The sequence below is a fragment of the Larus michahellis genome, chromosome 1 (genome assembly GCF_964199755.1).
Source record: "Larus michahellis chromosome 1, bLarMic1.1, whole genome shotgun sequence".
Taxonomy (NCBI): domain Eukaryota; kingdom Metazoa; phylum Chordata; class Aves; order Charadriiformes; family Laridae; genus Larus; species Larus michahellis.
The window spans coordinates 7,771,538-7,789,560 of record NC_133896.1 but is presented as its reverse complement, the minus strand read 5'-3'; the positions used below and the strand labels follow the sequence as shown (position 1 = coordinate 7,789,560).

The 18,023-nt window shown below is 47.4% G+C and overlaps 1 protein-coding gene across 1 annotated transcript in view; it reads left to right on the top strand.

Annotated features, from left to right (window-relative positions):
• CCDC3 (coiled-coil domain containing 3) overlaps positions 1–16,885 on the top strand; it is a 47,182-nt gene extending 30,297 nt beyond the window's left edge. Inside the window, exon 3 of the mRNA XM_074573303.1 lies at positions 14,180–16,885. Within this exon, the coding sequence (XP_074429404.1) occupies positions 14,180–14,455 (276 nt within the window). The 3' untranslated portion in view covers positions 14,456–16,885. The remainder of the gene's footprint in view (positions 1–14,179) is intronic.
• Positions 16,886–18,023: the final 1,138 nt, after the last annotated feature.

The following is an 18,023-nucleotide window of genomic DNA, read 5'->3' as shown; positions in this document are numbered from 1 at the left end:
AAATGAATATCCACAGAAGAATTTCGGGCTGATAGAGAAAATTAATTTCATGATCAGGTTTAAAGACCTCATACGCACATGCATACACAAAGGGTAACACAGACTGGGACAGAGTGTATCCTCAGCAAGTTTGCTGATGATACCAAACTGGGAGGGGTGGCCGACACTCCGGAGGGCCGTGCTGCCATCCAGCGTGACCTGGACAGGCTGGAGAGCTGGGCAGAGAAGAACCTAATGAGGTTCAACAAAAGCAAGTGCAAGGTCCTGCACCTGGGGAGGAAGAATGCCAAACACCAGTATAGGTTAGGGGTGGACCTGCTGGGAAGTAGTTCTGAGGAGAAGGATCTGGGGGTCCTGGTAGACAATAAATTATCCATGAGCCAACAATGTGCCCTTGTTGCCAAAAAGGCCAATGGAATCCTGGGCTGCATAGGGAAGAGTGTGGCCACTAGGTCGAAGGAGGTCATTCTCCCCCTCTACTCTGCACTGGTGAGGCCACAACTGGAATACTGCGTCCAGTTTTGGGCTCCCCAGTTCAAGAGGGACAGGGAACTGCTGGAGCGAGTCCAGCGAAGGGCAACTAAGATGATTGAGGGACTGGAGCACCTCCCTTATGAGGAAAGGCTGAGAGAGCTGGGACTCTTTAGCCTGGAGAAGAGAAGGCTGAGGGGAGACCTTATTATGGCATATAAGTATCTAAAGGGTGGGTTGAAGGAGGATGGTGCCAGACTCTTTTCATTGGTTCCCGGTGACAGGACGAGGGGCAATGGGCACAAGTTGGAACATAGGAAGTTCCGTTCAAATACACGGAAAAACTTCTTTACAGTGAGGGTGACAGAGCACTGGAACAGGCTGCCCAGGGAGGGTGTGGAGTCCCCTTCTCTGGAGATTTTCAAGACCCGCCTGGATGCAGCCCTGAGTAATGTGCTCTGGACAATCCCGCTTTAGCAGGGGACTTGGACTAGATGATCTCTAGAGGTCCCTTCCAACTCTGAAGATTCTGTGATTCTGTGACTTATGGGGATACATTTGCGACCTGTCCCTAAGTATTTGGCCAGGAACAACAGCAGATTATACAGGTAAGTGCAGACGACAGCAGGATTTTACAAGATTTTACAGAGCACGGGGCAGTTATTCACAAAAGAGCCAAAAAGCAAAGTAGCGCGTGATTGCAGTGTAGCTCAGAGGTTATCACCATGTGCTCGCTGTGCGGTGGTGTGGCACTCGCTATGTAATTATCTCGCTCCGACACAACTATTAATTTAGGATTAAACAGTCGAGAGGCACCATCGTAACATTAACCAGCGGTGGAGTGCGTGCTCTATAATCTAGATGCTTGCAGGGAAGAGTTCACCGCAGGGCATCTGTCAGGTGTAGCTGTGGCTGCAACCCTCCTCCTCCAGAAATCAGGCTGGAGAGGGGGCTCCAGGCTTGCGTGTATGGGGAGACCTGGCTCACGCTTACTTTAAGACCTTATTTTCCATGGGTGTTGTAACCAGTCCTGTGTGAAAAGCATTTCCCTGTACAAGTAGGTTGTGCAGCATATGATGGGCGTTGCTGCTGCTGCTGCTGTGTGTATCTGAAGGACGGCAAAGCAGCAGGGAGAGATCTGGGCCATTAAATATGACTTTCCATTTCAACTATGGCTTATATTTCTCTGACTCGAAATTTCTACTGAGGATTGAGCTACTGGCTCAGGAACAGGACCCTATCTGAGGGGTTGCACTAGAGTAAAACAGCAGCTCTTGACTCATAGAAACAGACGTTAATGCCCCGAATGATTAGGGCCGTTCAAGCACAGGCAAGCAGGAGGGTGGTCCCCTAAATACCATGTCTCTGCACCTTGAAGACTGGTTATTTGCCAAACCCTGCCATGCTCAGAGTAGCCTGTTGCCCATTTATTGCATCCAGGGTGGTCTGGGGCCCTTTCAGGATTTACAGCCCACGCAGCAGCCGGGGTTGTGGACAGGCTGCTCTGAGCTTCCCGGTGGGACGGGAATATCTCTGAGTAGCAGCGAGCTCCCGTCAGCCAGATGTTAGTGCTTGGAGCTTGTTATTCAGAGCTGCTGATTAGTCTCTCAGGCGTTTTGCCTCCTCGGTTCCTTTCTCCACGCGCTGACGTTAGCCAGAGAGCGCCTGCGGGTCGCAGATGTTTGTTTTTCCATCCCTTTGTCTTTGCTTCTTCAACCTCGCTGAAGCTTTTCCACTTCACCGCTGTGGCAACTGGTGGCACTTCCGCGCTTGGACGAGGGCTGAGCCTGCTCCTCTGCCACGCGTGTGCCTCTTCGTCACTGCTGGCTCCGTCACCTCTCCCAAGGCTTCTTGCCCGGGGCAGAGCAAACAGCTTCTTGCCGAGGTCTCCTCTTTGCTCCGGGCTTGCAGAGCAGCTCGGGAGCAGATGCAGATGCCCTTCGTCAAGCCGCTGTGCTTCATCCAGCCTGATTTCGATGCTGCTGCCGTCATTTCCCTCAAGGTTTCGCAGATCTCTTGTTGCTTGCAGGGAAAAGCTTCGTTAGAGCCTCTTGTCCTGCTCCTGCCATGGCAGGGGCGTCTCCGGCTGCGTGCGTAAGAATGTTAAATAAGTATGGAGTTGTTTCCATACTACTCGGCTCTGTTTTAGTACCTGTTCCCCTGCTCTAAATTAGTTTCTCTGACTCATCCTCCGAAGGAATTTCTGTCTCTCCATCGACTGTGGAGAGAGCCCAGAAAACCAATGTTTCCTACCCAGCATGTAGGTTAGATACATGAAGCAGGGTGGTGCAAAGACTACCCCAAGGGACCCACCAAGCACAGATAAATACACGTCTGAGTATGCCCTTTGCACACCCCTCGCTTTCCCGCACCCGCAAAGACTTGAGAAATGTGGTAAAACTTCTCCAGCAGTTCCTACAGACGCCCAGGAGCGATGCAGATGCTTCTGCTTCCCAGCCGTGCTGGGGGACGGCAGGTTGCTCCGGGGCACCTGCCTTTGCTCTTCGACATCCAGAAGCTTTGCGCAGCAGCAGTGCAGGCTCGGGGCTTCCAGCTGAGCCTGCAGCCAAGGAAATCCTATCTGTTTGTAAAGGCAGCTCAGCTGCAGCAGCTTCTGTGAAGTATGAAGCCAAGATGTCCAGAGTGGAGGGATTTATAGGGGAACATGACTCTTATAGATGTTGCCATTAACTTTAAACATTTGCCTTTCTCAGCCGGGGTTCTTCTCCTGTGCATGAAGCTTCCTGTAGGTATGATGTGTTTGCTGGGGAGGAGTCATGGACCCCACTTAGGGTAAATGTCCCTGTTTCTGAGCTTTCTTGGGAGGCGGCATTTCATGCTTTGCAGTCACACTGTGGTCATTTACAAATACCCATCCACCGCCGGCTGGGGTTTGCTCTGCCTCTCTCTTTCCCCGTTTTGACTTAGAGGTGACAGAGAAGCGAAGGTTTTTTCATATTATATATAAAATATACTTTATTATATATTTACCGATCCCACTCCTTCTCTTCTCAGCAACAGAGGATGTGGGCACTGAGCATCTGCAGTCTGAATCTGCCGGGGGGGTACACGGGGGTATGGCATTGCCTTACCTACAGGAGGTTTTGAATTCATTAAGCCCTTAATCAACCTTGTTTCACTGTTTCCATGTGCCACCCCCATCCTCTCACAGCCCACACCTCCCACCTGTTATTTTGTCCCCCTAATAGCTATATTTAATCTAAACCTCAGCCTGCAGACATCCGCACAGCACCTGCCACACCGGAGCATCCATCACCTCGGTTAGGGCCCCCAGAGAACTCCTACGAGTTGTAATACATCAGTCTGAAGTAAACCATACTTAAAGCAAATGCCCCAAACCGGGTACAACCCCAGTTTAAACTAATGTTGTTGTCATGTCAATTAATGTTGGTAAAGATTAATACGTTTCCACACCAGCTGATGCTGGTTCTTGGCTTCAGCGGCACCTGGGGATGCTTTATTTGAAGGTGCTGTACTCCCTTCGCTGCTGCCCTGCTATAGGGTGCATGCTGTGTATTGAACAGGACCGTTAAATCAAATGAAGTTTCTAGGAGCTGTTGTAACACAAAGCAGAAGTCAGCTCGTTCAAAAACCAACGCCGACATTTCAATAAATAGGAGCAAAGCGTCTGCTTTGCTCCGATCAGCAGTTTCTCATTTCCCTGCCTTCCCATCAGTGAGAGGGAAGGACACAATACACCGTTTCTGGGTCTTGCTGGTTTTATCCCTGCCTCGGTATTTAATTAATTTGCTGTGTGTATGTGTGGGGGGAACGGTGACCTAATCCTATTGAAATACAAGCCAAGTAAAACAAGTTTAGATGGAGACGCGGTCACACACAGAAACTTTCAGTTGGGGAACAATACGCTTGAGGTAAGGTATATTGGCAAAGTAGTTTTAGGCATATCAGACCTAATTAGTTTTATTGTGATAAGAGTAATACTAGGTGGGGAAAAGCTGAGTTGGACATTAACGTGGATAGCAAGTTTTGGAAAGTTTGGTGGCTGTGGAAATGGAAAGTTTCTGTACAAGTGAAAGAAAAAAAAGCCTCTTACAGAGACTTTTGAAGCCCAGCTGAAACTACAACCCTAGCTCCGAGACAGAAAAAAAATTTAAAAAGAAAAAAAAAGAAAAAGCAGCAACTCCGTCATTTTCAGCATTCAGGCAGGGCAAACTGCAGAAATCTATGAAGCAGCCTGTCTTTTAAGGTAGACTTAAAACCACATTTGTCCTCGGCACCTAAATTGCTTCTAGCAACAGCGAAAACATTTTGTTTTTCCTTACTCAAAACATTTTCCTTTAAGCTCAGCATAGCTGAGCCGGGTAGTGCACCTTAACATTCAGTGTCATTTACCTATAAGTAAGCAGCTTTGCCCATGCCTGCACCGTGTACTCTCCAGGAAGAGGACAGAGGTGTATCAGGAGTATCTACCACCCATGCATGGTACCTAGAAGGAACCACAGCAGATGCTGCATTGCCTTGATTGGTATTTGCAATTTATATCTTGCAAATAGCTGTGCTGCGAAGTCCACGAGCCATCTGCCCCTGCAACGAGCTCTGGACACCCCCTGCAATAGGGGCGGGGAGCCAGGAGTTGTGTCCTGGCTCTCCTGTCTCTGCTTTTGCACGCTATGGAAGCGTGTGCCACCCCACGGTTCGTTATTTCACTGGCCACCCTGAGTATTTTTGGTGGAAGTATTTTTGGTCAGAGAGGGGTGACGTGGGTCTCAGCAAAGAGGCTGGCAGAGTGGCAGCGCCTGTTCCCGGGGACTAAACCCCTGGGATGGCTGTAAGACCCTCTGGTTGCCCCAGCCTTGACCATCCCAGTCAGTGTGCATTGCCCAACCTTAAGCCGGGAGCAGTGCCAGAGGCTGGGAAGCTCTGGGAAGTGCGGAAAGCACAAGTTATGGGGCTGGTGGGGCTGAGCACCGAGCCCAACGCTCAGCAGCTGCAGCCAGGCGAGGAGGAGGACGGCTACTCCTGCTAAACCACTTAGACACGAGACTTCACTGCCGTTCCCCTCCCAGATCCACCGCTGCATTCCTGTGGCATCTTGGGCGAATCGCTCGGAGGAACGTTTTCAAAGGAAACAAGGCAAGAACGGAGTCCCTCCGCCTCGGAGCGGCAGGGAAAAGCAGCTGGCTGGATCTTGGTGTGCCTCCCTCGCTGCCTGCATGGTCAGCGAGGAGAGGAATGGGACTTGGAGATGCCCCAGAGTGAGGTCCTGCCCTCTTGATTTATTTTTCTCTTCCTGGAGACCTTCTGTCTGCCACTGCCTGGGCAGGGAAATTAGGGATTTACTGTTGGGACTGACTTATCTGCTCACTTGGCACAAGTGAGGTGCCTGTGGTAGGCAGCCTGGCTCATACCCTACACCTTTTTTTTCCCCTTTCCTGTCTTCTTGATCAGTGTGGTTTCTAGTCTTCTTAAACCATAGCCTTTTTTAACTTGGCAAGTATAGGGAATAAGGTGTTGGTCCCTTCCTGGGTGACCAATCCAAGAACCATGGAGACACATTTCTGCCTCTATCTCTAATCTTGGCAGAGGGAACTGAGTGTGACTGTCACCTGGTATCAGCTTGTAAACACTGTTCACATTTTCCAGGTTCATGGGCCCTTCTCAGCTGCTCAGGAGGACATCAGGGCCAAGTATCACCCAAGATACCTGCCAAGATACAGTCCAATGCCTGCCCTTGGCAGAGCCTCCAACAGTTCTTCGGGTGGTTTTCCACCAAGCAGTGGTTAGATGGAGATTGGAACAAACAGGGCTGTTTTTAAAGACTCACGATTTCTGTGGACATGGATTTGTGTCCGTTTCCAGGGCAAGGTTCTTCCGACTCCAAGAAAACTATCCATATACCACTGACAGGTGGTCAGTGATGCCAGCTGCCATTTCATGGGATTTGGGGTGGGATCCATCTCAGTCTGAGCTAGTTATCTAGACAATGGAGAGGGGTCCCCCAGAGTGGTCCACCCAAGGTAGGTGTCTGAGGTACGGCAAGAAGTCTGACCTTGGATATGCCTATTCCTCTCCAATGATGGTTGGGAAAGGTGAGACGACTTGCCTCGACTGGCTTCATCTTAGGAGTTTAAAGTGAAAATCTGCTTTTCGTGAGCAGTGAAATGGGGAAGAAAAGCATCATTCGCAGTGCCAAGACACTTTGGGGTGGGGGTAGCCTGGCAGAGGCTCCCTGCAGGCAGTGCTTCATACCCCGATGAAGTCCCCATCTCTACTATTTTGAATTAACTTGAGACTGTGCCACAAGCCTTACACCTCCCACAGCAAATGCTGACCCAGCGGCCAATAAGATAACTAAGATAAGAACAGCCACAATTATTTCTTTCTACATCCAGGTCTTATGTTTCTTGGTGATCCATATGAAGTCCTGGGGTGAAATCCCAGCTTGTCTCCATTAAGGCCAGTGATGCTGGATGTGCCCTCGGGACCTCAATTTGGTACCTCTGAAAGGTGCGGTCTTGCAGCAAGCAGAGGGGGTTTAACCCAGCACTGCCATCCCCCCCCCACTTCCCTCAACACGACCGTTTAACAGTGCTGACAGGGGCTTTTCCACACTTCAGCAGGAGTGTTAGTCTTGGCTGAAAAAGTCCCAGTAACTGGAGGTTAAGTCACTCCATCCCAAACCCAATACCCTCAGCTGCCAGACTCCTCCTGCTATCCTTTGCCGCACCGTCCGTCTTTCCATCCAAGAAGCTCGCTCCCACGAAGCCTGCCCAAAGGGGCTGAACAAAGGGAGAAAGTGATGCTCAGAGTCTGAAATGTGGCCACGGCAAGGCAGGGATCAAAGGGGACCTCCCTGCTCAGGAGAGGTGAAGATCATCTGCGTGAGCTGTATCGTGTCCTTATCAGCTTCCCCAGGGCACAGGGCCTTTCCTCTTGCTAAAAGCGCAGACAGGGTTGGGGAAATAAATCCTGGTGGAGTTAAAGAAAAATAAGGAGCTACGATTGGCTCCCGGGCCCCTTGAGAGAGGGTTCATGAGTTATTGCTGTGCTGAGGCAAATAGAACTGGAGGTACGCACTTCATGCTGCGTGAAGTTTCTGTTTAAGATGTTTTATATAATTTGAACAGCGGTAAAGCACAGAGCAGCAAGGCAAAGTGCAGCAAATGCAGACAGTTTTTACCTTTTCTGCAGAGCAGATTTATATCAGGGAAAAGCAAGAGGAGAGCGGTGGGGGCATGTGGTGAGCTCGCTGGGATGCAGTGCGGAGGAGCTGTGCAGGAGCTGTGCTCCCAACCCGCAGTGCTTGGGATGCATTTCCAGAGAGAGACGCCCTCATTTCTTCCACCAGACGCTCCCAAGAGGCTGTGGTGGGGTGATGATGGGTCTGGGATGCTGAAGGAGTATCCCAGCCAGACACTGCTCCAGTTAGCAGTGTGGGTCAGGAGGAAGATTTGAGGACAAGAACCCAAAGTGACCCATGCCCAGTTCTTCTAAAAACACATCATGTCCATGCAGAGATCAGGTTGTACTGCCACACGTTTAAAGACATTCCTACAAACGTCTTGCCTGATGACACCCTACATCTAAATGTCCAAAACCAATCTGATGTGAAATGTATTTTAAGGAGACCTGAAATGAAAGACTTTTAGGTAGTGGGCTCCGGAGTTTTTTAGCCATGCTGCCCAGAGGCCCCATGCAGGAGGAGCTACCTAGAGCTCAACTTTACTCCCTTCGATAAACGAAGGGCAAGACTTGGGTGGCACTGCTGGATTTTGAGTGACTTGAGCTCTGTAATGCTAACTTCAGCCATTTATGGACAATTTGTAGTGGATGAACACTACCATGGCACCTTTATCCATGGGGCATTTTCTAGGCACTGTCCCATTCTAATGAAGCTTATAGAAGGCAGGTGTGTGTGTCAGTCAGACAAACGTACATACGCATCGATTCATGGTGTTTGGTAAAGGACTCGCATGCCTCTAATGTGATGGTCAGAAAATCAGTTTGATTTGTTACGGTGCTGATTTGTTCGGCAGATGGACAGATTTTGTAAATCATCTAGATGTGAAACTTAAAACTGGGTACATTTGTGACAGGGTGTTTCAGACAAATAATCAAGTATATTTAATTTGTAGTTTCACAGCTGTAGGCTGTCTGGGATAAATCCTAAGGACCTGTATGGTTCTTGCTGTGCTACCTTTCTCACTACATCTCCTGGTACTGCTCTGGACTCGAGTTCCATCACTGCTGAGGATGCCTTGCTAACAAAACTGTGGAACAAGCAGACATGCACACAGAGATCTCCAGAACAAACAACATTTCTGAACTGTGAGTCACTGGAGAGTGTAACTTTTGAAGGAAAACTAGAAAAGTAACCCATAAGATTTTCTGAGGAGCCATTTCCTGGTCTTTCTTTCCATTTCCAAGGTCGGTGGGCATGTATGCCACGCTACGTGCGGCATTTCGGAGCTGTTGCTTAACTGTCTGTTGTTGATACCTTGTAAGAATAGCAGTTGTCAGTTATCCGTCCTTTCCCATCCTTTCCTTCAATGGCACCCAGTGGAACTGGGTCCTCGGTGACTTACCTTGCCGGATGGAGATTTCATTATCCCTTAAATATCGCATAACCACCCACCTTCTCTAGTGTACCTGGCACGGCAAGCTGTGGTGGGGAACAGGAGCACAGGCCATTCCCAGAAACAAAATCCAGTTCTCTGTAGCTTTTAGCAATGCCTTTGGACTAAGGTCTGATCTTGATGGTCATCAAGTGCAAAGTGTGCACATTTATGGGTGTGCGTGAGGCCAGACAAAATGAGGTGTGAAATTCCTGTCTGTAGATATGCTCCATAGGATGCAAGGGTATCTCATCTGGCTGTAAACAAGAGGTATTCAAGTAGAACGTGAACCGAGGGCTGGCTAACTTCTCAGCCATTTGTTCAGCAGCTGGGTTAGTTATGCAGGCGGTGCTGAGCTCTTAGCTGTTGCAGTTACACAGTTCTCAGCACCAGTTCAGACATATCTGGGTTGCACCCATGTGAACTGCAGCCCTAGCAGTACCAGCAAGGGTAGGACAGGACTCACATTTAAACGTCATCCTCACTGCAGAGCTCTGTGAAAAATGCTGTTTGTAACCAGCTGGTGAGAATGTGAGGACTCCGCCTTGTTATTTTTCCCCATGCAGAAGGAGGAAAGAGTTTATTTTCCAGCTGGTAGTCCTGCCACTGCAGGCAGGCATCCAATTATCAAGCTGGGCTCTTCCTATCACCGGCCCTGTTGGTAAGCAAAGTTGTGTACGTCCGACAGTAGCTCTGTTTATTATAACTGTGTTCCAGTGGTCTCTCTGGAAATCTTCAGGTAATTTAAGCACTAAACTGTGGGTTTCAGACTGGAGAGTGAAGACCTGGAAGGGCATAAGCAAATGAGTTGGTGTTGCGGATGGAAATATTTGACATGGTTATTGATTTAGCAGAAATTCAAAATTTATTGATGATTTATAGAATCATAGAATAGTTTGGGTTGGAAGGGACCCTAAAGATCACCTAGTTCCACCCCCCTGCCATGGGCAGGGACACCTCCCACTAGACCAGGCTGCTCAAAGCCCCATCCAGCCTGGTCTTGAACACCTCCAGGGATGGGGCAGCCACAGCTTCTCTGGGCAACCTGGGCCAGTGCCTCACCACCCTCACAGTAAAGAATTTCTTCCTAATATCCAATCTAAATCTACTCTCCTTCAGTTTGAAACCATTACCCCTTGTCCTGTCATTACACTCCCTGATGAAGAGTCCCTCCCCATCCTTCCTGTAACCCCCTTTAGGTACTGGAAGGGTTTCTAAGGTCTCCCCGGAGCCTTCCCTCCTCAAGGCTGAACAACCCCAACTCTCTCAGCCTTGAGGCAGATCAGGAGGTTGAATTTTAGCAGCACTTAATCATTAACCGATTAAAGGATTCATGAGATGATGTAACAAAATAATTAAACAGCAACTTCATTACAGATTCAAAAATGACAAGATTCACACTAACTTGCTGTGAGGTATCCCAAACCAATACACATGCATATAAGCACAAATGCCCCAACTCACACCACCCAAGGGATTGCACGGACACACATGAGTTTTTAACTGCTAGGACCAAAGATCCCTTCGCAGCGGGCGACTCCAATGAGCTGAGGGGTGCCCCTTTTGATTTTTGACCTTTTTGATGGGTGACCCTTTGGGTTGAGTAAGGTATAAGAACACCCACACTCGTTAGAGCTAATGTGTATATTAGAGACACATGGAAAGAGAGGTGGATGAAAGAGATGCTGGCCTATAGTTAAAATTTCCCTCTTCTCGAGATTTGGAGTAAATACTCACAATGCATCAGCATTCCTCAGCCGGAGATAACTGAGACTCCAGAGCGTTGACTCGCCCTGGCCTTTTAACCCTCAAGGTGTTCACCTGAGCAGCATCCTAACTCAGGGGAGATGCTGTCCACAACCCGCTGCAATCCAGAAGAGCTCAAAGGGTCTCACTAGAATCACTACTTATAGGGTCCGAGATAATTGACTTTTGTCAGCTACTTTTCCACTCCGGCCCAGCTTGGGCTGTGGGATATTTTGGTACTTTCCAGCAGTTGCGCAAGCCTAGAACTTGCTAGATTTTGAAGTTCTGGTATCACCCCCCTCTCTTTGAGGGAACTGGGCATGTTTAGTTTGGAGAAGAGGAGGCTGAGGGGAGACCTCATTGTCCTCCACAACTACCTGAAAGGAGGTTGGAGAGAGGTGGGTGTTGGCCTCTTCTCCCAGGTGAATAATGACAGGACCAGAGGAAATGGTCTGAAGTTGCATCAGGGGAAGTTTAGATTATATATTAGGAAGAATTACTTTACTGACAGAGTGGTCAGGCACTGGAACAGCCTGCCCAGGGAGGTGGTTGAGTCACCATCCCTAGAGGTGCTTAAGAAACGTCTAGATGTGGCACTTCAGGGCACGCTCTAGTGACAGAGATTGTAGGGGGTTTTTGTGTGTGTGTATGGTTGGACTCGGTGATCTCAAAGGTCCTTTCCAACCAGGAAGATTCTATGATTCTATGATTGTCAGGAGTGATCAATTATTGTTATTGTTCCCAAATGATAGGAGGCATGGGAGTCAGGTAGGCTAAAGGGTTGCCATAGCGTTCTGGTCTGTTACTCTCCACCCTTTTCTTTCTTTTTTGTTGGACCATTATGTGTCTCAGGTAGCATTCTGGTCCATCGTATTGTTATGTGGCCCAAGTCAGGGGGGAAATCACTCCAAGTACCGAGTGGCCCAAAAGGGCAGAGGGTTTGCACCACCACAGCTGGCCAGGTTTTTGATGGTGTTTGAGAAGTTTCTGAGTGGCTCTGTAGGGCTGGACTGCCTCTGCTGACCAACCTCAAAAGGTTTGGGAGTGCCTCTGGGATGAGGCTGATGCTGTCCCTGATGTCTGCCATCAGACGTTGCCATGCCACCACCAGCCAGCCCAGACAGATGAGACACAGTTGGATTTGCACAGCCTCACACTTCAGCTGCACAAATTGTTTCTTCCTCTGCATGGAACTCTGTCATACGCCACACCTATCACTGCATCAACGGAAAATGCAAGAAATCCCTCATGAAGAAGAGTTTCCACCTCCTGTCTTCCCAACAAATGTCTTTTCCTAACTCAGTGGTCTCCTTTCAAGCTCCTGCTTGAAGTTTTGCGAGGGTCTGGCAGACACAAAAGCCAAGAGGTGCTGGCTGTTTTCAAATAGCACTTGGAATGAGCTGTGATCAAAACCAAATTCCCTCCTTTTCAGTGCAATTTCTGGCCCTCATCTGTGAGCTCCCAGTCTCCCTAGCATGCATTTATAAGAGAACCCTTGTGAGAGGATGGTCGGAGCAAGCGTTTGCCTTTTAGCAAAGCCCTGCAGTGCTTCTGCGCGAGAAACAAGAGCTTACAGTGACTGCAAACAGTTGCTGCGTTTGTGTTGACTGGCCGTGGTTTTTGGGTGCTGGGGGTTTCCAAAGCAAATAAAATGTTATTCATCAAAGCGGGCTCCCTCCCCTACTTTCAGTTGTTGAAAATACTACAAAGCAAGATGGAAAGAAACATGTAATCCTTCATCATCACAGTGAGGATTTACTTGTTTATTTAGATTCCTTGTCTGTTCCAAATGTTCTGCCAGAGAAAGCCCATCCAGGCTCCAGGAGTGCTTGACACACGTAAAAAAAATTCTAGATGTATATAGGAGATAAATCCAGCAGAAGACACTGCCTTCCCTCACAGCTCACCAGTGCGGCAATCAGCTGAAAGTCCCACTTGCACAATAAAATATCTCAGGATGCTTTTCGTAGGAAAAAAAGGAAGGAGGTACGTTGCCCTCTGGGCAGAAACAGATTTTGATGGTTTCGATCAGAAACTTTATGGTGAGGTTGTCCTTGAGCCCCAGGCACCTGCTCTTTTTCTGCTTGCAAAATGTTGCCCAGGTAGAAAACATGGAACTCGGTGCCTTTGTAGTCAGTGAAACGAGAGAGTCGTGTTCAGAGCCTCCCTAGGAGGTGGAGATCACCCTCTTGAAGGGTGTCTCTCCCTGCAGACACTACAGGGGAAACCAAAAGAGAGAGGAGTTTCACTTTTAGCCACTTAAAAGAAGGCAGCTGAATCCTGTCCCAAGTGGCACTGTGCATCAGGAGCACAACTCGTTTGCACTGAAACTACTCATCAGCCTTTGTAGCTGGTTTTTCTCATTCCATTCCTATTGCTGCACCTACAAACAGGAGGCAAGTCAGAAACAGGAGACCGTAAACATGGCAATCACATATAGCTGAGATGAGATAGACCTCTGGGTCATCCTAGGATTCCTCTACTACATTCCTAGTAGAGGAAGAGCAATTGTTCAACAGATGGTTTGCATTTGGACCATCATCCAGCCCAGCAGATTTGAACCCTGGGAGCTGCTCTTCTAGTAATGCCTTGGGTGCAGCACCTTTGAAGCCAACTCCTTTTTTTTTTAACCTAAGAACCACAGGCATGAGTGGACATCAAGAGCCTGATGTCCCTTCTGGGGGTAATATTGCAATACGTTGGTAGTGGATGGAATGGGAGGGGCAGTTTTCAGCCAATGACCCCTCCCAAAAACCACTTCAGTCCCACCTTATGGGATCTTGAGTGCTCCTAGAGGCTGCTGAGATTTTACCCTTTAGGGTTCCAGCTGAAAGAAGCCCATATCATGAGATATTTAAGACAACTCAGTTCTTGAAAAGGCAAAACCAACCAGGTCTGTGTTTTGCAGGATATGTTATTTCACACATCGACATAAAGAGCAACAGGCAGGCTCACGTCAAAATCTGAAGTTTCTGAAGGGCTGCTAAGCTGAATCAAATCTAGAATTTTCCAAAAGTGACACCCCTTGGCCTGAACTCCACTTTCATACCAGAAATGGCCCAGCCTTCCTCCATAAATTCAATGTAACCTCAGTGGATTGGACAGGTCTGTCAAAACAGTTCATAAAAGTAATTGTGAATCACTAGTATCATTAAGATCTATGATTTTGGGTCTTATCTGAATACAGAAGCAAAAGAGAGGATTTTACTAAAAAAGGTTAAAAAAAGAATAGAACTTCTAAAAAAAAAGCATTCTACTTTTGAAGAGCTATGAGCTGTTTCAAGGAACATCTGAATTAATCCTTGCTTTAAGAAGCTTTTGTATAAAGCTCACCTGTTGCTATTTCGTTTCTGCTGTCCCCTCAGCTCATGTGCTCCTCGGTCCAGAAAGCCCTGTTCGAGGAGGAGGACAGAGTGAAGAAGCTGCAGCAGAAGGTGGCGACGCTGGAGAAGCGCAACAAGCAGCTGCGAGATCGGGTCAAGAAAGTCAAGAGGTCTCTCCGGCAAGCCAGGAAAAACACCAGGCACATGGAGCAAATGAACCGAAAGCTCAGCGAGAAACTTTCCTCTGCAGGTGGTCAAATCCCCTATATTAACTCTTTGAAGCAGGAGAACTCCCATGGTACCTACCTTAAAGTATAATGCAAGGGTAAGTGCTCAGGCCAATGATAATGGTGAATTTTGCCTGCATTAGATCAGGATCTGGCCCTCACACCTTGTCTACGCTGTGCTTCAAACCTTGCATGGGAAGTGAATCTGAACTTGCTTTAGACACAGTGCTGGATTAAACAGGAATGCAAACCGTGCTCGGCTGGGTGTTGGAAGCACAGCCCAAAGCCATGTCCTCACTGTGCTTTGTGGACATAGGCCCAGACCATGATCTGTGCCTCTTGGCCCTCACCCACCTCCACCTCCCTCACCAGTTTCAGGTTGTCTTTGATGAAAGTGCCAGATCAGCCCTATGGGCCATTGCAGGCACTTGACACAGAAAATCTTGGAAAGATCTGGTGCCTACTTACCTCCTCCACATGGGCTGGGCAAGCAAGGCCGGGGGGATATATGGAGGTGGATGCTTTAGGAAGGATGCAGGCACGAATGCTCTTTGGTCCATCATCACCCCCAAGCTCTCAACCTCCCTTAAGCATGACTAAAGTCTACATCCAGTGTCTGAGCAAACTCTATGTCCGGGACACAGTCAGTTTGGGTCCCCCTTCAAAATGAAGCATAGATGTGCCCAAATTATCTTAAGAGCATTTCTAAATCTCCCTAAATATTCTAAATAAAATATCTAATATTTTTTATTGTACCAGGAAGTGCCTCAAAGGTCTCAGTAACTCCCTCAGGTGCCTTTATCATTGCCCGTGGAAGCCACGTCATTTTGGGACTGTGTCTAGGACCTAATCCAGCTCCTGTGGTCAGGAATGGACTTAGCCTGACTATTGATGGGTGCTGGATCAGGCCCAGCAGACAGTTTCAGATCCCGTTTTCAAGCAGGTTTAATTTACAGTGTGGACAAGGCTTCAAGTTTTGTAATCACTGTTTGAGGTACAACGGGGGTTGCTGGGCAGCCTCCCTTAGTTACACTTAGATACTGTAGAGACCACATCAATATCAACAGGGCATTAAAAACTAAGGTAGTTTATATATGTATATATTTTTAAATCCTATAGAAAATATTTTTATTACACATTTGATATAGTCTAATTTCTTAAAATATGAAGTAAATCCTGTTTCTTGGTTATCTCGTTAAAAAAAAAAAAAAAAGCCCGTTTCTTGGTTATCTCGTTAAAAAAAAAAAAGCCCATCCTGTCCTTTATTAGACATTTACAAACTGAGTTCTGCTCAAGCGGCGTAGGTTAAGGCATCTGTGGCTGATAAAATTTTCAGCTGTGTTAATGTACCAGAGCGTGCCTTGGGTTTTGGTACTCAACCACCCTTCCTTCATAACAGCACTCCATAAGGAGAGAAAGATAGAGGAGTTTTTGTGTTTTTCTTCCCTTCTCAAAATAGTTTTTCTTACTCTGAGCATGAGACTGGAGTGCAGATATGCTTCGTGCTTTTCGACAGGGGCAGCCAGCCCTTGCCCAGCCCCGGGCAACACGGATAATCTGTCCGGGCTAAACGCGATTTGTACGAGGTGGGCTGATCCAGATGATCTTTAACATAGAGGTGAGGCCCTCAGAAATACCAGCGTGCAAACCACCGCTCTGCTCCTAACCCTCCACACTTTACCAGAGCGCTGCATGGTCTCCATGCTGTGTCTCAGCACTCAGAATACTCAAAATCAGAGTATATCCAGGCTACAGCCCTGCTGGACCACGCTTTAACTATCCTGCGCTAGGAAAAGCCCGTATCAGCTTTCAGCCACGAGCTTCAGTCCAAGCTGAACTCAGAATTTAAGCCTTGTGTTGGCTTCTAGGATGCTGCTGAGTTTAATTACCTTCCAGTTTTGCTCCTTTTGGAAATAAAGCTGCTTTTTTTTTTTTTTCCCCCCTTCTTTCTCCTTCTCCTCCCCTCTTGAAATAATATTGGCATTTCTAAAGATTCTGACTCCTCCACAAGCTCCGCTGGTTTCAAGGGCTTTGCCTACCGAATCAGCACAATTTGAGTTGTTTTGTGCTGCAGTCAGCAATGCTGTTTCCTGAGAATTGCTACAGACCTAAGGCTTCCCTAGAAGCCAATCAAGAGATTTTTAACTCCAAAATTTAAATCCATAGGAAAGTAACTAAATTTTTTTTTTTCTTTTTGGTTTGTTTCTGGTTTCTAAACTGCTGTTTAAATAAATGAACTGTTTTTTTCTCGTATAGGTATTAAAAGCTTGTGTTTTCATGTTTTGTTAATAAAAATATTTCCTCTGGTATTCATTCATGTTTTATAAATGTTTGTATAAAGCTGAGAAAGTATAGTTAATAGAGCTACATCTTTGCTATTCTAACAGATTTTCCAAACGCGGTGTTGAAAATCTTTTTCTTTTAGCTGATATTTTTGTCTCTTCATGAAAAGATTGGAATCTTCCCCCTTCCTCTAGCTTAAAAAAAAAAAAAAAAAAAAAGTAAACCTTTTTGTTCTCCTTGTCAGTTTTGTGAGAATTTTGTTACTTTGCAAAGAAAACAAAAACAACCCCCCCCAAACGCGAAATCCAAATGCAACCCAAAATTTCCCCTCTGGCTACAAAACCAAAAAAAGGTTGTTCCCTTGTGAGTTGTTTTCCCTTTCATTCCTGCTTGGTTTTGGATCATTTCCAGAGACAAGGACTAGCAGTCACATCAGAGCACAAGTTAACCCTCTCGACAAGCAACGGGGGACGCTGAGCCCATATTCAAACGCTATTAAAGTGTCACCATTGGTTGCCTGTCCCTGCTGGTGGCAGTATCCAGAGGGCGAGCAGGGATGCAGTACGGGCAGGAAACACAAGTGTGAAGCGGAATTTGGGTGACATCCCATCTGGTTGGTGGACATCGCACAGGGCCTGACACAGACACTAATTTTTAGACCCACTCTGCAGCTATTTCAGGGACCAGCTAATCTGGAAACCCACAAAAAAGGGCAAAACTTCATGCCTTTTTCCAAATTAATGCGAAAGGGCGTGACTGAGTGTGTTCCTCTTGAAGTGCTACGCTGGGAGAGAATGGGGTGCAGAAGTGCAGAGGTGGTTGGCATAGCTAGATGGTTTGGCCAGAGATGGTATAGAAACACAAAATGCATTCTGGGGGAAAAAAAAAGAAAAAAGGAAAAAAGGAAAAAAAAAAAAAAGAAAACAAAAAAGAAAGCAGAAGTGTTCAAATGAGGAAAGCCATTAGTTAGAAACACCACCAAATGCAGCAGCCCCCCGTGAGAAGTCTGGACATGCTTTACGAATTACAAATTAATAACATTTGCTTTTGCAAACACATCAGGAGCTCGAGGGCTGCCAGAACGTTTGCAGGGCCAGTGCTAGGGGTTCCCAGAGCAGATGAAGCCAGAACTGGAGGCAAGGAGAGGCTTTTTGGCATCCGTGTTCACCATGGAAGGATTTAGGGATGCTCTCATGGCCGAATCAGTTTTTCCTGATGGATTCAGAGGGTGATAAGACAAAGTGAAGGAGCAAAATGAATAGTAACAAATTGCAAGGACAGAGAGCAAAGGGGTATGAGCGGTAACAGGGAGTAGAACTGGCTGAGTGGTGCTGAGTGACTGACGGGCAACACAAATAAATGAAACGCAATGTAGG